Below are 21,865 nucleotides of genomic sequence, written 5' to 3'. Positions count from 1 at the left end.
ATCTGCAATGTCATACTGGAACGCAGCCAATGGGGGGGGGATTTGATTAAGCTGGCCCGAGTTTGTACCAGGTGAGAAGTGATTGAACAAATTTCTAAACAGTGACATATGTCAAGCAATGACTTGGGATAGATACATGGTTTCACATGCATAAATGTTTGCTCTTGATAAAAATGCATACGTGCTGTCTGCCTTGGGAGAATACATTATGGAAAAGATGTTTCTGAACAATGCACCTTGTTGACAACATGACCTGGCGTAGATTACTGTTGATTTGACGAGGGTCACAGCCCAATCAATATTTTACAAAACCCGAAGGATAGGTCCAGCTAATGCACTGAGCAGGGTTCTCTGATTTAATGTGTGGCTGGTCTGGAGTGTAGTAACTGTTTCTTGGTCGTGTGATCAATAAGCATTGAGTTTCACAATCAAGCACATTAATACAGCAGGACCAGGGATTGAGGATTCAACATGGTTAACTTTATTTATTCCATTTACATGTTCTACTGGTTTCTCTTAGCCCTGCACATTCAGGAGCTAAACAAATTCAACCCAAACAGTAAAACAATGTTCTTGTATATAGTGGAAGGATAGTTAGACAACTGTTGCCACCAAGTGATCTATAGCCCATGCCCCTACTGAGAAGCAATTTTAATTGATACATTTTAGTGGACTGATTCTTTAATCTAACATGGTTGCAATACTATGCTTAAAATAATCCCATGTTTCAGCTACCCTACTGTATATAGGAAATAAAACAAACACTCCTGCTTTGCCACCATGGAGACAAAGCCCAGTAAGGGGTGGGCCAACAGCCAAAAACAAACAATGCCCAACTACAGGAGGAGAGATGGGACCGGGATAAAATTATATTCCAGTCGTTTTTAAAATGAAGTCTTGTTATTGGGCACATTTTGGGGGGGGTTTACTAGAACCTCCTGAAAATAAGTTTTCCCTTTGAGCCCTACTGAACGAGATCTAGTTCTGTAGTTCAAAGGCTGGGCACTACTTTAAAGTCCACTGTCCAAAGACTGACCATCAAAACCAACTAAGCATTATTATAATGTGCAAAACAGGTCAAGCTGAATCCAGGTCAGTCCATGGATGGAGGACATTGACATGCCTACACAAACTAGCAGTTTACACACATACATGCACACACTCAGACACTAACACTTCGAGGGGAGATCAAGGGACTGATGGTTCCTACATTGCAAAGAAAAAGACTCAGCTCTGCTGAGAAGGAATTCAACAGTGCACCGAACACCCCTCAACACAATATGTATGAATATGAATTCCCCACTAAACTCAAGGTTAACAAAATAAAATCACCTCGCTAAGATTAACATCTTGAGTAGGAAGTGTGCATGAGAAATAATTGATGTGAAATAAATTTAAAAGTGACAAATGTAACATGAAGGGTAATGAACACACAGCTCCAAATGCCTCCAGTGAGTAGTGGTTACTGACTGAATAAAATAAAGAGATGTGACCGCTACAATGTGCATTAACCCCCCTCTGACTGATGAAGTAGTACAGTCCATAAATGGACACCAATTGAGAAAGGGAGTGAAAAAATGAAACGGGTAGAGCAAATGAAGTGAGAGACAATGCTATACAGATATAAGTGGACATACTGATGATTTGTTTGGAGGGGTTGAATGCTGATATTGTCGAGGGGCGGGATTAACAGACCAAGATAAAAAAAGGGGAGCCTTAATCTTCATCAGACTCATCATCCTCGCTGATGGGGTATCCCCGTGCTGCGCTGTGGTGGGATGGAGGGGAAGGTGAGGGCTTGTTTAAGAAGGGCGAGGGGGAGCGCTCGCGGGTGGGGCTGCTGCTGGGGCTGATGGCCTGCAGCATGCGGCCTCTGCCCTCCTTCAACATGTGCTTCTAGAGAGAGAGAGAGAGGCGACATCTCGGTCTAGATTTCAAGTTAATTTGTTCTTAGGCTATAAAACAAATCCACGTGGATCTACAGCATGACATCTTCCATTGAACTCTACACTATATTATTCTCCAGAGCAGTAAATTAGGATTGCCACAAAAGACACCATTCTAGTCTACATTACAATACACACACAAAACAAAAAGTTCTCACCAGTGCTCCCTCAGGGCCGAACATCTGCAGAAAGTTGCCAATGAACTCCCGGGACTTCTCCTCCCACTTCTGGATGAGGTCGATGCTCTTGTTCTCCACCTTCTGCACAAACTCTTTACTCTTCTCCTCCACATCTTTCACCTTCCTCTTCACCTTGTCCACACGCTCTTGCAGGTGGTACTTCTTCTCCTGAAAGACAGGGACACAGTGTCATACCAGTGCAGTGTCATAACACCAGACCTTGGCAAGTGAGGCCGCACTAAACTAGTAAACAAATCATGTTTCCTAGCAGCTTTTATTCAAATACAACTAGTACCACAACTAATTCTGATTCCACTGTCACCCATGACAAATATACATTTTTCACCCTAATTTCATGGTATCCAATTGTCCCATCGCTGCAATTCCCCTACGGACTCGGGAGAGGCGAAGGTCGTGAGCCATGTGTTCTCCGAAACACGACCCTAACAAGTCGCACTGCTCGCCTAACCCGGAAGCCAGCCGCACCAATGTGTTGGAGGAAACACCGTCCAGCTGACAATCGAAGTCAGTCCGCCACAAGGAGTCGCTAGAGCGAGATTGGACAAGGAAATCCCGGCCGGTAAAACCCTCCCCTAACCCGGACGATGCTGGGCCAATTGTCTCATGGGTCTCCCGGTCATGGGCCGGCTGTAACACAGCCTGGCATTGAACCCGGGTCTGTAGTGACGCCTTAAGCACTGCGATGCCAATGACAAATAGCTACCTCTCACAACTACTGCTCCTTATGACTCATCAAAAGTCGGCACAACCAAATACCATCATTACTACTAATAAGAATGATAGTAACATGAAGTGTTACATTGATGAAGCTGACGTTGAGCTCCTTGGCCGTGTAGCCGCGTTGCAGGTTGCGTCTCACGTACACATCATAGTCGCGGACGATGCGCGTGATGATGTCCGAGGTGGAGATTCCCTCCGTTCTCTGGGTAGGTGCAAACATGCCTGTAGGTACAAGGGGCCAAACGGTGAGAGGTCATCGTGAGACACACGGTACCAGGACATTCATTTTGGACATTCCTGCTGGTTGTCATGATACCCACCCGCCTCCTTGATGTGCTTGTAAACGTCGTCCTGGCCTGCTGATGTATATGGGATGTCGTCATGGGCAACAAAGTCGATCTGGTGGGGTGAGGGGGGTGAATGAGAGAAGGAATACATTATACACTGCACAGACAAAATACACATTCTGAACACACAAAATTGCGTTCCATTCCCCCCCATCCTTCCCTCTCTCTCACTCTGTGCTTGGAGAGGAACTCGGGTGTAAGCGTCCAGGGCGCGTTCCTGACTACCTCGTCCACGTAGCGGCAGTGGCTGACTGCGTCGTAGCGCTCGTCCTCGTTCATCACCGTGAACCCTTTGAACTTGTGTGTCAGGTCATCACTACACACTGAGACGAGAGGAAAAGAAGCACGGGGGTTCAGGGGAAGTGAATAAACTTGAATTAGTTCTAGCACTTTACATAGAGCTTGGCATTATGCCTCCGAAAAACTATTTCCTCGAAGAACCAAATAAATGGACAGACAGTAAACCAGCAAGAGGGCACTCAAGGCATGTTGAGCAAGGAAAGGTTGACAACCAGAGTGAGACACTCACCGCCCACAATGAGGTGTGTGTTCGGAAAGAGGCCCTTGGCCTGCATGAGGGCCCGGGCATGGCCTGAGTGGAACACATCAAAGATGCCATCTGCATATACCCGAACTGGCCTATCAACTGTGGGAGAGTGACATGATGGTGATGATAGCCAATCACAGGTCACGTCAATAGGGAAACATTCCTTATATTTTCAGAACTGTTCATGTCTTTTGAATGGTGCTGCTTGCTACAGTTTGAGAGTGATTGAGAAGTGTTTCTGAGTGTAGTGTGTGTTGATGTGTGTGCGACTCACATGGAGTTCCCCTCTTGGCCTCCTCCATACTGACTCGCAGGTATGGAGTGTCCTCAACCGACTCTAGCTCATCAGCATAGGGGGCGGGATCTTTTAAACCCTAGTGTACGAATACACATAATTACCATGACAACCATGAGAAGGGTTTCCTTCCTAAGAATCATGACTCACTATCTTATCTTAACCAACACACATCAACTCCCTGTAAATGCTCACACACACACACACACACACACACAAAGCCTCTTTCTCTTCCTCACTCACCACGGTGGATCTTGGGACTTTCCCTGGCCGTTCTACCTCCTCGGTCTCTCCGTTAGACCCATCTCTCCTCCTCTTCCTGGACAGGCTGGACCGGCTTGAGCTGTGGGCCTCCATCCCGGGGCTGAAATGTTACACACACACCGTAACAGCTATCATCTTGCTTAAAGAGAAAAAGCAATAAGATGCACTATTCCAAAAAAGATAATTTGCTGTCTGCATGGACAAAAACAACATTCACCTGTAGCGGGATGTGCAAACAAGGAGTCTTATTGCAGCTACTGAAGGTTATACCTTTGTAAGAAATAAGCCTGTCAAAATAAAGGAAACACCAAAATAAAGTGTCTTAATAGGGCTTTGGACCTCCATGAGCCACCAGATCAGCTTCAATACACCTTGGCATAGATTCTACAAGTGTCAGGAACTCTATTGGAGGGATGTGACACCATTCTTCCATGAGACATTCCATCAGCTGTTTTGTTGATGGTGTTGGAAAACGCTGTCTCAGGCGCCGCTCCAGAATCTCCCATAAGTGTTTGATTGGTTTTCAATCTGGTGACTGACACACACACACACACCCCCTTTAACCCCCCTGTTTCAAAGTCACTGAGATCTCTCTTCTAGCCATGGTAGTCAAAATAATGGGCAACTGGGCATTTATATACATGACCCTAAGCATGATGGGATGTTTCTTGCTTAAATAACTCAGGAACCACACCTGTGTGGAAGCACCTGCTTTCAATATACTTTATATCCCTCATTAACTCAAGTGTTTCCTTTATTTTGGCAGTTACCTGTCTGTCATAGATCAGTCTCTCCCCATTGAATGCAAATCACACCAATTCCATTATCCACCACAGGGCGGCGTCCATCCACTAGGCACTACAAGGAGGTAGAAAGGTCGAGTGGTGTCTTTGCGTCTGCCGGCAGGGTCGAATGGTGCGGTTACATAATAACCCAGGCATGTTCTCGGTGAACACGTTCACTGGCCTTTCAATCACCCACACTTTCAAGTCGACACTAATACCGTTCAGGTTTCATGCACGGACTGGTGTTGAAATAATAAATATGCAAATTTTAAGAATTTAAGATATGTATTTTTTGCCTCGTCTAATTGCACTAACAAAAGTGATAGGCTACTTGAAATGTAAACTGGTGCCAAACTGAAACAGTTAAAACAACGTTCTCATAACTATTTACCCGTGTGTATGTTCCATGGGACCAGTTAGCGACTTTAAACTACAAAAAGTATTCCATTCCAGTCTACATCATCTAGCAAAGTGACTGTGTGGGCTTGTACTACTATCTTCATGGGTACCGGAAATCCCCAAAAGTCCCCACAAGGATAGAAAAACAAGGAAAAGTCTCCCTCATTGGGACAGTTCCCACTTCCCCACGAGGACAAAGGCTATTTTATGCTTAGCGGTTAGGTTTGGGGCTACAATTACGGTTAGGGGATAGTGATATGAGTTAGGGATGATTGAAAATATGATTTTTAATTTAAATCAATTTTAGGTCCACACACGGATAGTAAAACGTATGGTGTGTGTATGTATCACCAAAGTTGTCACTCACTCACTCCCTCCCCCACCCACTTTGCTAGAAGATTATTGTCTGTAGACTGGAAAATAATAATGCTTGTAAAGTCACAACCCACTACTGATCTCATGGAAGGCTCACCTACAGCTGCACAAGGGTCAGACGGACTTCCTGTGTCGAGTAAAGGCGTCCGCATGCTTACTTTCCAAACGTTTTTTCCCCCGGTTGTTCATGCACACAAAATATTGTCTCGAGACGAACCTTCTACCTTCACTTGAAAGTACCTATACTTGAATAACAAGAAAAAAAGCAGCAATATTACTGTTTACCCATCTTGAGTCACTGTAGCCACTTTCTCAAAATAGTCAGAATGAATCTAAAATAACTCAAGAAATCATTAATTTTGACGTTTTTGCCAAGGAGATCTGTCTCGCAATTTTACATCAAACTGGGATGTTTGGTGCAGTATTTCTTAAGTGAAAAAAATTGCATGAAAATGTGTCATCTCTTGTTGACTGACAACAAACACTGACAACAATCACCAATAAAGGAGCATTGACTCAAAAAAAGTGTGTGCACGACCAGTCAACAAAAACCTTGCCGAAGACCAAAACGTCACAAACTGTTGTCATAAAATATGCTTAACTGTACCAAACTGTTTGGATGGAAGTATGCCAATGGATGCATTTACACGGGAAGCCTGTTCGACCTTGTGCAGCTGTAAGCAAACGGGGCGTATCTGCTGGCTACAATCTACAGCAATCGATTGTCATCTAATAGTAGAGAGAAAGGCGGAGGTAGGGGTTATCACACGTAGCTAGCTTCGTTTAACTGACAAAGAGAGAGTGACCTCGAAGTGCAGATGTCCAGTCTTAACAAGCTGTCTTCCATATATTAGCTTGACTATCTCTGACAATCCAACAAAGTACGTAGCTAGCTAGGTAGCCAGTTGTGCCAAGTATAACTCTCTGGGAAACCAATCTGATCACACTATAGCTAGCTAGCTAAAAATACTTAGCTGTAATATGATTTACGAACTTACCGTTGTGCTTGGCCTGGGGTCTGTAGTGTAGAAGTAGCTAACGTTACTGTTGCAAACTAGCTCATAGGCAGTGTTCTAGGGAAATCTTTGCTACCTACTGACTGTGAAGTTGGTGCGCTTTCTGATGCTAACTAGCTAGCTGTTGGCTAACGCTAAATTCAACAACTAGCTAGTATAACAATTTACCGAATCCCAACATGCCGGTAACGTTAGTCCAATGTCACGAACTGTGCCAGCAGCTCGATATGTAGAGGGGAAGAGCAGACGGATTATCAACACAGTACTTCTGCAATCCTCGGATTGACAGGTTTACTCAAAGACATTACAGTATGTGGTTTACTCCACATAGGAACTACAACAACCAGAACATTTTTCCAGGAAATGACGTTATTTTTTATGCGTGGCCTGATGTTTCCGGTGAATTTTACGCTAAAATCTCTGAAGTCGGAGAACGGTATTATTCTGCCACCTTGAGGCAACTAACTATTCAGGCAAATTCTTTTCAGGAAACTACAATATTATGTATGTATGCATGCCAGTGGAGGCTGCTGAGGGGAGGATGTCTCATAATAATGGCTGGAACGAAGTGTTATGACTGGAATGTAGTGAATGGAATCAAACATCAAAACCATGTGTTTGATACTAGTCCAGCTATTATTTTGAGCCATCCTCCCCTCAGCAGCCTCCACTGATGTGTGTGTGTGTGTACATACAGTTGAAGTCGGAAGTTTACATACACTTAGGTTGGAGCCATTAAAACTCGTTTTTCAACCACTCCACAAATTTCTTGTTAACAAATTATAGTTTTGGCAAGTCGGTTAGGACATCTACTTTGTGCATGACACAAGTAATTTTTCCAACAATTATTTACAGACAGACTATTTCACTCATAATTCACTGTATCACAATTCCAGTGGGTCAGAAGTTTACATTCACTAAGTTGACTGTGACTTTAAACAGCTTGGAAAATTCCAGAAAATGAAGGCCTACCTTCAAACTCAGTGCCTCTTTGCTTGACATCATGGGGAAATCAAAAGAAATCAGCCAAGACCTCAGAAAAAAAATTGGAGACCTCCACAAGTCTGGTTCATCCTTGGGAGCAATTTCCAAACGCCTGAAGGTACCACGTTCATCTGTACAAACAATTGTACGCAAGTATAAACACCATGGGACCACGCAGCCGTCATACCGCTCAGGAAGGAGACGCGTTCTGTCTCCTGGAGATGAACGTACTTTGGTGCAAAAAGTGCAAATCAATCCCAGAACAACAGCAAAGGACCTTGTGAAGATGCTGGAGGAAACAGGTACAAAAGTATCTATTTCCACAGTAAAACGAGTCTTATATCGACATAACCTGAAATGCCGCTCAGCAAAGAAGAAGCCACTGCTCCAAAACCGCCATAAAAAAGACAGACTACGTTTGCAACTGCACATGGGGATAAAGATCGTACTTTTTGGAGAAATGTCCTCTGGTCTGATGAAACAAAAATAGAACTATTTGGCCATAATGACCAAAGTTATGTTTGGAGGAAAAATGGGGATGCTTGCATGCCGAAGAACACCATCCCAATCGTGAAGCACGGGGGTGGCAGCATCATGTTGTGGGGGTGCTTTGCTGGAGGGGGGACTGGTGCACTTCACAAAATAGATGGCCTCATGAGGTAGGGAAATGATGTGGATATATTGAAGCAACATCAGTCAGGAAGTTAAAGCTTGGTCGCAAATTGGTCTTCAAAATTGACAATGCAGACCCCAAGCATACTTCCAAAGTTGTGGCAAAATGGCTTAAGGACAACAAAGTCAAGGTATTGGAGTGGCCATCACAAAGCCCTGACCTCAATCCCATAGAACATTTGTGGCCAGAACTGAAAAGCGTGAGTGAGCAAGGAGGCCTACAAACCTGACTCGGTTACACCAGCTCGGTCAAGAGGAATGGGCCAAAATTCACCCAACTTATTGTGGGAAGCTTGTGTAAGGCTACCTGAAACATTTGACCCAAGTTAAACAATTGAAAGGCAATGCTACCAAATACTAATTGAGTGTATGTAAACTTCTGACCCACTGGGAATGTGATGAAAGAAATAAAAGCTGAAATAAATCAGTCTCTCTACTATTATTCTGACATTTCACATTCTTAAAATAAAGTGGTGATCCTAACTGACCTAAGACAGGGAATTTTTACTGGGATTAAATGTCAGGAATTGTGAAAAACGGAGTTTAAAAATGTACTTGGCTAAATTGTATGTAAACTTCCAACTTCCCAACTGTACATGCAAATATGTTAGTATTTATTCTGGGTGATTGGTATCTTACATAAGAAAAGCACACAAAATAATGTACCAATTATCATATTTAATTAATTTCGCTCTTACATTGCCAGCATACTTTATGCACAGTAAAATAACCAGGTTGACATTTTCATCCAGCCCTTAATATTTACTTCTAAACACTGGTTTAGTGAAGATAATTACATTTTATCCAGTAAGCTTGAGCCTTGAACTGTTTCCGTAAACATGAGGACAGGACGTCAGATCAACTATCAAAGCTTGAAGATGTCCTTCTTACTTTTACTGATCCATATTCAACTGACTGTGGATCAGTTGACAATCCCAAAGCCCCAAGAATAGGAGGGCCAATCAATAGATACAAAATATTTAAAAAGTAGATGAGGACTAGACCGCAAAAAAACAATAGGACTGCTTATCATTACGTACCACTAATTTCTACCAACTGCTTAAACCAACACCATGTTAGCGGCTTTGAGCATTCCATTTATATGACAAGTATTTTAATTATAGACATTCAGTTACATAACATTGTTTACAATTTAGAAAATTCCATGAACTGCTATTGGTTAATATTGTCCATAGGGAGCTAACATGGCTGCCATATGGAACTCTTTGATTATACGGTGTCATGTAAATGCATCATAATGCCATAACTTCAATGTCCTAACTTTCTAAATACATGGCTCTGGGTTCTACCATTTAGTTGTTCTTTTGGCATGAGTATTATATCCAGCTTCAAATCTTGTGCTAAGATTTGTGTTGCTGAATTTCTTTCCAGTCTGACCAAGACATTTGGTCATTCTACCAAACAGAAAACATGTTCAAAGCAAAACAGAACATTTCTTTCAATACACTAAATTAAAGAAGAAATTGTAGTTCATATTACACACTGAAATTACAACAAAGTGGTGGCAAATAAGACTTCCAGAAAGGACCACCAAAAACAGAGCTCACAATTCCACAAGATGGCCAACTTGCCTGAGATTGACAGAGCACATCACCTTATTATTTCAGAAACCCCACTATTGGAATGCAGCTTGAATGGCTTTTTGTTGTGTGCTGAAAATTGTTAACCTCTATCATTTAAGGCACAAGGTAGGAATGACTTGACAGAGCTTGCCAAAAGTAACCAGAAAGACAAATAACAAAGGTCAAACAAAATAATACAAATTAAGAACAGAAAGTCACTAAAAGTGCAAGACAGTGGCTCATCGTCCTTGGCCTAGCTGTGTGCAACTTAAGAAGACTGAGAATGTTGAGTGAAGGATAATGGGACGTCATCGAGCTGAGAGAGGTGGTACTTGGTTCGGCGGATACTGAGTGGAATGGACGGGGTGGACATGTCATCCTACATGCCCATCCGAATGCTCTGAATGATCTGGAAGATAGCTGTGGAGAGAGATAATTCTGATGTTAAGAAAACAAATCTACACTGGAGTTCATTGACAAGGAATTTAGCTGAGTCAAAGAATCCCTCAGATGACGCTAGAAAACCCTGACCCAAAGTGAAGGTTTTTATTCACTGACAACAGCAGTCGTCATTGAAGCTCGGAACACTGTTGGGAACTGACCAGAATGTACTGCTGGAATAGTCTACTCTACCTTTTCTCCTTTCTTTTAACTCGCCAGTGTGACTATATCCCTCCTTTCCTGCAAAGTATTAATTTATGTTTCCAAGGTGACTAATGTAATTGCTCTATTATGTTCTGCTGGAATCTCTGAAAGTGTTGCCAAACCCACTGACTAGTAAAAGCCTGGACTGGGACAAACAGTGGGAGGGGAGGACAAGGGAGTAAGCCAAAATGTCAAATCAGACCACACAGAAACAGTACAAACATTCTGTCTGACCCAGGATAAAAGATGAAAACAGACTCCCAACAGTTAGCAGGCGGAGTTCTTCGAACACTTATCAAGATTTTTCTTTCCCTAATATTAGCTGAGAGAGGCAACAAACGCATTGATATTGCCTGTTAAAAAGCAAATATTGACAAAAAGATAGATGTGCAAAGGCTGACAACCCTATGGCTATCAGGAGATATAGTGGTCCTTTGTAGCTCAGTTGGTAGAGCATGGCGCTTGTAATGCCAGGGTAGTGGATTCGATTCCAGAGACCACCCATACGTAAAATGTATGCACGCATGACTGTAAGTCACTTTGGATAAAAGCGTCTGCTATATGGCATATATTAAAGAGCCTAACAAACCCCTAATGAGACCATTGCTTGGTTTGAATACAGTATGAAGGTCCTGCCTACTTCCTGGATCATGTCCCACACTGTTTTTGAATGGCCTTATTATAGCATCATGAAACCGTGACCATTTAAGATACTGTATATGTACAATTCTATTAGTATTTGTGGATTAATTTAATTCTACCCAATGCCGTTGAACATGTTCAATTACACAAAAATAAAACATAATTGAAAAACCTTAATGAAAGGCATCAGGTAAATGTAAATTATTCCACGAATATGAATATAATCTTACATATGAATTTGATGATATAATCTTGAAGGCCATTCAAAAACAGAGTGGTCCATGATCCAGGAATTAGGTGGGACTTTCATACTGTAGACGTGGGTCTACACTAGGAACCAAACAGAACCAAACGGCACCAAACAGGGAGAGACCTACCTGAATTTGTCCAATAGAAACAAATTTTTGTTGCAAAAGATTTTCTGTTTGCTACAGTTTGGACTAATGATTATACCCCTGGTCTACTTTAAAAGACTGTTTGTGATATAAGGTTATGATATATGTTTTTTATTTCAATGTTATATTCAGCACCATAACAAGTCGTACAAGACATCACACCTGTGGGAATGTGAACACCTGCACACGCTTGAGAAAAAGAAAAGAAAAGATTCTGTATACCCATGCTCATTTCAGATATGAAGAAAGAAGCAAAGGGAGGACACAATTTGCCCTAGCACTACGATTTCACGTTCCAAATCTACACTTGTAGACCTCAAAGGTATAGATAGGTAAGCAATTTAGTTTTATCTGGCCTTATGACAAGCTCGGCAGAATGTTGGATACACCTTTCCAATCCTTTCAGATCAACAAAAGTGTCTGGGATAAAGTACGGATCAATTTCAGAGTTCTGCTCATCATCACTGGGAAATTAGTAAAATAGTCAACAGAACTCACCTGATCCACACACAACAAAGATGAAGAGGGCCAACAGCCAGGGTCCCACAGCCACCTTATCATCTTGAGGGTTTCTCTGTGAAACCAAATACAGTACACGTCATGCTACTGTACTAACATGTCAACGGTCAAACATGTATAATTCTCAAACCGGTAATCAGAAACATACAGCTGTTTAAATAGAATGTAAACAACTTTGTATGATGTTACATTTCATGGATACTACCGCAACAGCTGACCAAAGATTGAAAGCTTGAGCTGGGCAACTTGGCAATTTGCATATACTAAGGGCAAAGCATAAGTATATGTTGACAAAAAATGAAACAAAAAAAACTAGCAAACAATCAGACAATTAAGCATTTGCTAGTTACTCATTTTAAGTAACATATTCCTTAACCCGTTTGCAAACCAAAATAAAATAGTTCAAATGTTACCGTAGATTTGGCTACGTTGCCTCTTTGCGTGATATTCTTGCTGTGTTTTTCGTTGGCCATACGAATCCTCTGTTTGGCGACCATCTTCCAAATAAGTAGGTTATGAATTATTTTACAAAAATGTGGAATGTTAGTTATATGGTTAATATGGCTCACTGGTATGCAGCTGGCACTCGTCTACTCTACAGTACAAAATGTTTCAAAAGGGAGAATAAAAGCAGGACAAATGTCTACGTATGCAAAGTCTTAAGCCCGCCCACACAGGAAGACCGCATTTCGAACTTGCAATGTATATTTGCTATATCTTTCCGCCGCCCACTGTGTCGCGATATAGTTCTTCCCACTTTGATCATTACAAACTATCGCTTACCATATTATTGCATTTGCTAGTGTAGTTTCACAATTCTAGTACTTCAGCTCTTTCGACTTTGATATATGTAGTAAATGCAAACCTAATGCAATTGACTTCGATGGCTGCATTGACAGTGACATGTTCATTTCAAATTAATGTCAGTAGTTTTAAAAAAATAATTTCAGTAGTGTCTTCATTCTTGTATAGGGGAACATGTAAGGTAGGACAATGGTTACCCAAACAAACAATGATCAGAATGTACTCAAGCGGCAGAGTCGATATTCGCGCTTATAAACGCAGGGTCATTACAGTACTAATATATCCAATCCACAGTCAGATGACAGGCAAGGCGCTGCACTTGGTTGTGTGCAGTAAGATAATTCAATATTACAATTGACATATTTTTTGTTGTTGATAATTCAATTGTACAGGTAAATGGTCACCTACTCATTGAACGCTCGTTGCGCATCAATTTTAAAGCGTTCGCTCTTGTGATGCGGTCTTTAATGATGACGTGTATCTATTTACCTATGCCAAAGAGTTTTATAACTAAACCAAGATAGACCACAGCTTGTCATTTCAATTGGCTACAAATGAGTCATAGTGGCAGAACACGCAAAAGCTAGCGAGATCCCATTGGCGTGTTCTAATATATTTGCATATTTCCGTTAAGGAACGCCTACTCTGTGAATAAACAACGGCATTTAAAAAAACTTTAGTCCACTCTGTTCGTAATAGATTCTAGTTTTGGTAACAGAAAACTGTATTGAGATCAAATGTTTAATCGATAAGAAAATTAGCGGAATGTCGGCCAAAATCCATCTCGTTTCATCTTCTCCTACTGCCGGCCACTGGGCTTCCTCTCATTAGGCTACTATGTCATACTTCACTTTTGAATGAAGTAATTTCAACCCCCCCCCCCCCCCCCCCAAAAAAACCTGACCCCTGGTCCCTCATGGGATGGACTAAACCTTTTTTAGATACATGCGAAATAAATTACATTCCAATAACATAGAAAGGCACTCTTTCTTCTTAGATGTTTTCTAAACATACTTTCTCTGGTTGAGCAACGTTCTTTTTTATTTAACTAGGCATGTCAGTTAAGAAAAATATATTATTTACAATGAAGGCCTACCCCCTAACCTGGACGACGCTGGGCCAATTGTGCGCCGCCCTATGGGACTCCCGATCACGGCCGGTTGTGATACAGCCCGTGATCGAACCAGGGTCTATAGTGACGCCTCTAGCACCGAGATGCAGTGCCTTAGACCGCTGCGCCACTCAGGAGCCTTAAAACTGGCTAGTGAACGTGTTTTTTGTAAGTGGCTTTAAAGGTGTACTGTCATGTATATTCATACTCAGAAAAATCACAGAATTTATTATACATGTGCTTATTTTTTCACTCTGTACTGTGACGTTTTTAACTCAATTTCTCTGGCAATATACTGCGTTCATACTAGTCGGAACTCTGAAATGTTCGACTTGCTAACTGGTTGAACGTGCCGCGTTCAATCAGTTAGCAAGTCGGAAATTTAAGTATTTCCTAGTTCCGTCTAGAGCGTGAACGCGGCAGTAGTTTCACAGAGCAGAGTGGGGGACGGGAGCACCGGACTGATACAGAAGTGAAGAAATCGTTGCAGAATGGCGGAGAGGTTGCTACCTTTTTCGATCATATTTCTAGGAGTTCTCTCCTTGTACTGTGCTGCGTCAGCTGATAACAGCGGCATTAAGAAGATGAAGATGCAATTTGCAACAGGGCCACTTCTTAAATTCCAAATCTGGTAAGGGAGGACAATACATTTTGAGTAGACCTCTGTTGTTCAGTTAGCATTAGCTACTTGCCTGTGTGAGTCTAAACCGAATTTGCATTTCCTGTTTCGGAACCAGAATCGTTATAATTTCCATGTAAACAAATTGACTGTCAAACTGGTGTAGTGTCCCATATTTTTGTTCAAAACATTATCTAACCTATTTTTCCTGAATTAATTATTTAGCTAGAGGTAACGAGCTAACTACGGCAGTGCAAAGCTACTGTAGTTAGTTAAATCCTATTAGGTAACTAGCTAACTAATTCTGTTCAGGAAGTTGGGTGGGTGTAGTCAACTAACCTTAATCAGCGCAATATTTTTGGTTAACTAACAACATCCACATGTTTATGTAGCTAAATGACAACCGTGTTTTGTCTGTTAATTAATCATCTGTGGTGAGAGTTTGAAAAAACATCTAGTTAGCTACTCTACTTCCACTGTCAAATAGTTAATCCTGTGATTTGCATACCCATGTAGGCAATAACTGTTGGATTAATTTATACCATATCAAGAGCATGGCATTAACTCAGACCAAGGGAGATTTGTGTTTGGAATGTGAAATGGTTATATTCAGTAGTTTAATTATGCATTTGTGCAATAGAGTAACCGTGTGCCATACAATGAAATGTCACCACATGCTTTACTGGCAACACACGCAACAACCAATCAAAGATGACTTTGGACTTTAGTTTGTGTATATGTTTGGCTGTGACCAAGTGTATCTAGCCTTGCCTCTGAGGACTGTGTGTTTTTCTGAGTGCCTCACTGTCTGTTCCCCTGACTCTGGCCCTGTTTGACTCTCTCCAACTCTCTCTCAGCATCTCCTGAGGGTACAAGAGGGTGTTTGAGGAGTACATGCAGGTCTTGTACCAGCGGTACCCAGACATCCGCATTGAGGGAGAGAACTACCTTCCTCTACCCCTCTACCGGTAAATTACACTCAATGATGTATATAAATCCTGGATTGCTGATGTTATGTATTGGCCATTGAGAGGCTTTGAAGCCACCGGTCGGCCATGTTGGCACTCCCCAGTAGGAGCAGTCCTCCATAGGAATGAATGGAATTCTACAGTATTTCAGTTAAATGTTTCAAGGACAAAATTACATGTATTTACATATGTGTTGTTGTGGGGACAGTTTACATTAGTCATCTCAAAAAATTATACTTTAATAAATGTTTTTACTTTTTATTTTTATGTTTAGCTCACAATGTAATAATGCATAATGTCATTACAATATGCATTGAGGTGTCTATAATAATGTAGACATTAATAAATTAATTTCTATAGGAGTGCTAAGATGGAGGCACAGTGGCTTCAACACAGTGCTCCCTATCAGACATCTAGTGTATATCAAAAGAACTGGTTACACTGTGTGCCACCATACCATGGAAACACTTGACACTTAAATTGGAAGCGTATTGCAATGTATTCTCCCATGTGTGGTTGTTAACAACAAATTGACCCTCAGGTCTTCATCTGTTCTGGGCCTAAGGGCTACACACACTACATACCGCCGGGTGCAAAATCCTTTTCTTTGTTGACGATTTACACCTTGATATCTGCCACTATGTTCTACCCTCTCTCTGGAAGTTGACATCTTGTTTGCTGTCCTCAGACACGTTGCTTCCTTCCTGTCCATGTTCAAGCTGGCACTGATCGGACTGATCATCATCGGCAAGGACCCTTTTGCCCTCTGCGGTATGCAAGCCCCAGGCGTCTGGGTCTGGGGACAGGAGAATAAGGTGAGAATCTCTTGGGTAAAAAATGCTACATGACACTTGGTGTTAGCGTCACAGGCATACCGTATGTTATTGTATAACAATACTCTGCAGTTTAAGTATAGCCATGTTGATTTGTGTATAACTCAGTCCTTAAGAGATACATTGAAAATGTAAGAGTAGTCATAGACAAGTGACTACTGAGAGACACTCTCATACCTTACCCATGGGAGTTCATAACAACTGTGTTGTTTTCCCTGGCTATGAACCTGGATCTCCAAGGTAACATGAGCCAGTGGTGCTGAAGTAGAGTGCACGCAGTATTGAAATCCCATCCATATATACAGTGAGCTCCAACAGTAGAGCGAGAAAGTTAGACGCACAAATATCCTCCCCCCAAGACATGCTGGGTGGGTAGCATTTTTTGGGGGGGGGGGGTGGTATGATATTTATGATTAACTTTCTCACTCATTATTCACGATTCATTCAGGATTATCTGTAACCATGGTAGCATCCACATGAATGTAGATTCTTATTCTTATTTACAATCAAATTGAAACCCGATATGGATGAAAATACCCTCCAAATGAAAGCTTTAACCTCATTGTCATTGTATAATTTCAAATCCAAAGTGCTGGAGTGCAGAGCTGAAACAACAAATGTGTCACTGTCCCAATACTTTTGGTGCCTACAGTATATGCAAAACACACTGTGGGCAAATAAGAATGTACTTGGGTTATGTAAGTAGTAACACAGGAGCACTACATTACTCTTGTGTGTTCCTCTGCCTACTGTTATAACATGTTGCTGTTTTATCCTTGAGCTGGGTACACAGACATAAGGCTATGGAACAATTTGAGATTGTTATCTACACTTATATACATGTTATATACAAACTTTATAACTCAAAGTATTGAATTGACAACCAGTTAACTTTGCCCCAGAGAGGATGGAATCCATGGCAAAACACTCATCGATTGGTGTAGATATTGAGTTTCTGTTTGTCTCTTTCAGATTTATGCCTGCATGATGGTGTTTTTCTTCAGCAACATGATTGAAAACCAGTGTATGTCAACAGGAGCGTTTGAAATCACGTTAAACGGTAAGGCTCACTTTGCCACATTACTTGTTTGCATGAGTATGCACAAATCCTCCACGGACCCTGCATCATTGTAAAACATCACACAGAAAAGAGTGCGGAGAGTTGATTTGTTTGTACCTACCTGGGCAGATGTGCCAGTGTGGTCCAAGCTGGAGTCGGGTCACCTGCCCTCCATGCAGCAGCTGGTCCAGATCCTGGAGAACGAGATGAAGATGAATGTACCCATGGACACACTCCCCCACCACCGCTCCTAACCCTGTCTCATCCCCCCCCGGATGGAGCCATAGACCCCTCCACGTACGGAACCATCCTCCACGTCTTCTATCCACTTCAGTCTGCACAGTGGAAAGAACCACCATCTCACACACACACACACACACACACACACACACACACAATATCTCAGACTAATTTACTGTGTGGTATTGTGTTTGTGCGCTTAAATGTTCTATTCACATGACCATAGTTGTCAGTTTAGGAATACTGAACCTACTCAACCTCACATCAAAAGTTAGGGTGTCATTTTGTGACAGAACTTCAAGGACTTTTGGATGCGCTTGATGTACTCACTTTTGTCTCTTTTTCCTCTGCAGGTTTGAGGTGGGTTTCTCAATGGACTGTGAGGTGATGTTAATGAAGGTCTGCGCTGAAGGCAGGAAGACTGCTAGCTCAGACTGGATGTCCCCATTGCTCCTCACCACGCCCCTTAGACTTCCCGCCCCTGATGCTGGCTTGGGATCTACGGCAACCGCAACAGCCATTTTGTTGTACTATTACTACTGCAGATAGTTAATCTTGTTACAATAAACATTAAGTTTTGTCTCTTATGCTCACATGGATCAATTTAAGCGCAACAATATTGATGTGGATGGTCAGATATTAGAGATTAATATAGATTCCCCCCCCCCTTTAATTAGCCACACATCGGTCCATGTGAGTTAGGCATGACCATAGGTGGCGTGTCCATAAGGCCAAAATGATATAGCCTAATTAGCCTATTCCTGTCTATACAGAAATAAATAAAATCATTTAAAATGGGCTACTAAAGTATGATTTGCCTACAGTGGGCCATAAGCATTGCCTACAGTTGGAAATGCAGCACACGGCAAATACCAAATGCATGATTGTTTAGTTGTGACTCATTGAAAAGCAAAGGCTCATCCAGGCATTTTGCAATATTTTGAAATACAATTGTAAGAAAACCTAGTTTGGAAAGTAAACTGTTATTGCTGTCAGGAGAAAACAATGATAAGACTAATCTGACTTTTACTATAACAATTATCAACTTAATTGAGCTAGTGGACCCCATCTTGACAGTGGTGTAAATAAATAAAACGTTTTAGAGTTAATTTCCTCCTATTCTACACATTTTTCCGCGGGGCAGAGAAGATTTAGCAATTTAACTAATTTCATGCAATTTTACTCATTTTGCCATGGGGCAGAGAGGAAGATTAGCTGTTTTACAACACATTTCCTGCAATAATATATATATTTGTGCCATAGGGTGGAGAGAAATGCTTGCAGTTTAATATATGAATGAGACTAACAAAATCAATGGTGGCTGGTAATTTGACCATGATAACAAGTCTAGATAGCTGACCGCTAAACTAATTTAGCAATCCCCCCCCAAAAAATGCTGATGTAAAACCAAATTTCGAAATTGCTCCTTGTGTATTCTACTATTCCAAGGGCCGCCAGTTGCCCTGGCCTAGGCCTGTACGCTATACATGCTCAGCATTACATCCAACACGGATTTAGTTATATTATTAGCCTAAATTATGACAATACAATCTACTCATCACATTAAGAATAGTAGGCTTGCGTAAGTGCAAATGCGATGATGCATGGAATGCTTTATTATAAAGGTGCATTTTTATGGTGAAAATTTGCTTCCCCAAACTTAACTCACACGCCTCATATAGTCATGACGTTTTGCTTTTGAGCCATTATTTATAGTATAACCATTGTTAGTGTACTACACGGAAAACATTTTACATCATCTGATCATGAGCATTTGAATAACATTTAAAATAGCATTTCAGAATTATTGTAAATTGTATATTTCTTTGCATAGCTGGAAGTGGAGCTAAGAAGATTAATAAAATGTCTGTCTAATGGTGAAAGAGTTGGGTGAGCTTGGTCTGCTTGAGCTAGGACAAGGTTAACTGATTTTGGTTGTTGGTATGACGATAAGTAAATTATTTTCTAACGTGACTAGGCGGATAAGATCAAGAGAAAAACCACACCAGCTGTTTTTCAAAGGTTACGTGCACAGATAAATCCAGGAGGGGATATATTTTTGTAAGAAACATGATCACAGTTTCATTCTAAAGACCTTTGTAAATGCAGGAGACCGATAACTTAGCAGATGTAAAGTGTATTGGAAATGTATTGATTTAGAATTTGCACTCTTCAGTACTTATAGAGGACTACAATGGATAGAAATTATATTGAAAGTACACTATATAATCTACCGTTCAAAAGTTTGGGGTCACTTAGAAATGTCCTTGTTTTTGAAAAGCACATTTTTTTGTCCATTAAAATAACATCAACTTGATCAGAAAGAAACACAATGTTGACATTGTTAATGTTGTAAATGATTATTGTATATGTAACTGATGTGAAATGGCTAGCTAGGTAGCGGTGGTGCGCGCTAGCAGCCTTTCAGTCGGTGACATCACTTGCTCTGAAACCTTGAAGTAGTGGTTCCCCTTGCTCTGCAAGGGCCGCGGCGTGGAGTGGAGGCAGTTATAGCAGAAAAGGGGGGACCAACTCCATATTAATGCCCATGATTTTGGAATGAGATATTCGATGAGCAGGTGTCCCCATACCTTTGGTCATGCAGTGCGTCACTATATCAAATACAATTATTCTAATCTTACAATAAAGCATGAAATTAATTATTTAAAATCTAAAAATCTAATGCAGTGCTTTGCCAGGCCTGTTTGTGGAATAGCCTACTATTAGCACACAATTGGCAATGTTCCAATACCATCTAATAAAATGATTTCCTAGCTAATAACTGACAGTTGAAATGGCTGAAATAATCTTTGCAGTAATACTTTAAGTTCGGGCCCCTGGATTCTTTCTGACCATGTGACTTGACCAGGAAAAACTCTGGGTTCTAGGCAGCAGTAATTGTACTCTATCACAAGGACCTAGTTCTTCAGATTGCGTCTTTGACCAGCTCAAATTAAACGAGCGTCGGTGAACCACGTGGGGATTTTGTCTCGAATCTCAAAAACTTGTCTGAGCAGCTAAATCCTGGCCAAAGTCCTGTAGTGTACACCCGGCTTTAGGCAGAGACATCAGGAGTAAATTCCTAGAAATGCGTGGAAAGGCACACTTAACAAATCCCTTTAATGAGAGAATTCCGTTAGAGAGTGTTCCACAACTGAAGCTTCTGTACTGTTCAGCTATTAACAATGTAAATAGTCAAAACTAAATAACTAAGTGTGTTGCATGGAAAGATGCCCCTTCCAATCATTCTTCTTCACACCAAAAGGTATCTATACTGAACAAAAATATAAACGCAACATACAACAATTTCAAAGATTTTACTGAGTTACACTTCATATAAGGAAATCAGTCAATTTAAATAAATTCATTAGGCCCTAATCTATAGATTTCACATGACTGTGAATACATATCTGTTGGTCAGATACCTTAAAGAAAAATCAGGATCAGAAAACCAGTCAGTATCTGGTGTGACCATTTGCCTCATGCAGTGCGACACATCTCCTTCGTATAGAGTTGATCAGGCTGTTGATTGTGGCCTGTGGAATGTTGTCCAACTTCTCTTCAATGGTTGTGCGAAGTGCTGGATGTTGGTGGGAACTGGAACACGCTGTCATACAAGTCAATCCAGAGCATCCCAAACATACTCATTGGGTGACATGTCTGGTGAGTATGCAGGCAATGGAAGAATTGGGACATTTTCAGCTTCCAGGAATTGTGTACAAATCCTTGAGACATGGGGCCGTGCATTATCATGCTGAAACATGAGGTGATGACGGCAGATGAATGGCACGAAAATGGGCCTCAGGATCTCGTCATGGTATCTCTGTGCATTCAAAATACCATAGATAAAACGCAATTTTGTTCGTTGTCCGTAGCTTATGCCTGCCTAACCATAA

General features: G+C 41.3%; 3 protein-coding genes across 9 annotated transcripts; 1 reads left to right on the top strand and 2 right to left on the bottom strand.

The window, feature by feature from the left end:
- Positions 1–458: 458 nt before the first annotated feature.
- Positions 459–7,233, bottom strand: LOC120020464 (choline-phosphate cytidylyltransferase A-like). 7 transcript variants are annotated; one of them, XM_038964151.1, is made up of 11 exons: positions 6,877–7,233; positions 5,090–5,215; positions 4,537–4,606; positions 4,299–4,419; positions 4,035–4,134; positions 3,743–3,859; positions 3,385–3,536; positions 3,187–3,265; positions 2,946–3,088; positions 2,105–2,293; positions 459–1,896 (listed from the first exon to the last, which is right to left on the bottom strand). In XM_038964151.1, exons 4-11 carry the CDS (start codon positions 4,410–4,412, stop codon positions 1,717–1,719), a joined length of 1,074 nt encoding a protein of 357 aa, XP_038820079.1. In that variant the 5' UTR covers positions 4,413–4,419; positions 4,537–4,606; positions 5,090–5,215; positions 6,877–7,233; the 3' UTR covers positions 459–1,716. The 7 variants fall into 7 exon arrangements, with proteins under 7 accessions (XP_038820079.1, XP_038820074.1, XP_038820075.1 ...); XM_038964146.1 differs by lacking the exon at positions 4,537–4,606; XM_038964147.1 differs by lacking the exon at positions 4,537–4,606 and having other exon boundaries at positions 5,090–5,177.
- A 1,975-nt stretch (positions 7,234–9,208) lies between these two features.
- Positions 9,209–13,008, bottom strand: LOC120020463 (stress-associated endoplasmic reticulum protein 1). Its single transcript, XM_038964145.1, has 3 exons — positions 12,748–13,008; positions 12,314–12,389; positions 9,209–10,553 (listed from the first exon to the last, which is right to left on the bottom strand). The coding sequence occupies exons 1-3, from the start codon at positions 12,829–12,831 to the stop codon at positions 10,513–10,515; spliced, it is 201 nt and encodes a 66-aa protein (XP_038820073.1). The 5' UTR covers positions 12,832–13,008; the 3' UTR covers positions 9,209–10,512.
- Positions 13,009–14,671: 1,663 nt separating this feature from the next.
- On the top strand, positions 14,672–19,852 carry LOC120020461 (thioredoxin reductase-like selenoprotein T1a). The gene is made up of 6 exons (XM_038964144.1): positions 14,672–14,880; positions 15,726–15,836; positions 16,525–16,651; positions 17,642–17,729; positions 17,859–18,026; positions 18,323–19,852. The coding sequence occupies exons 1-5, from the start codon at positions 14,741–14,743 to the stop codon at positions 17,981–17,983; spliced, it is 591 nt and encodes a 196-aa protein (XP_038820072.1). The 5' UTR covers positions 14,672–14,740; the 3' UTR covers positions 17,984–18,026; positions 18,323–19,852.
- Positions 19,853–21,865: the final 2,013 nt, after the last annotated feature.

This window comes from Salvelinus namaycush, chromosome 25, assembly GCF_016432855.1.
Source record: "Salvelinus namaycush isolate Seneca chromosome 25, SaNama_1.0, whole genome shotgun sequence".
NCBI classification, from domain to species: Eukaryota; Metazoa; Chordata; class Actinopteri; order Salmoniformes; family Salmonidae; genus Salvelinus; species Salvelinus namaycush.
The sequence above is the reverse complement of the archived record's forward strand: the minus strand, read 5'-3'. Positions and strand labels throughout refer to the sequence as shown.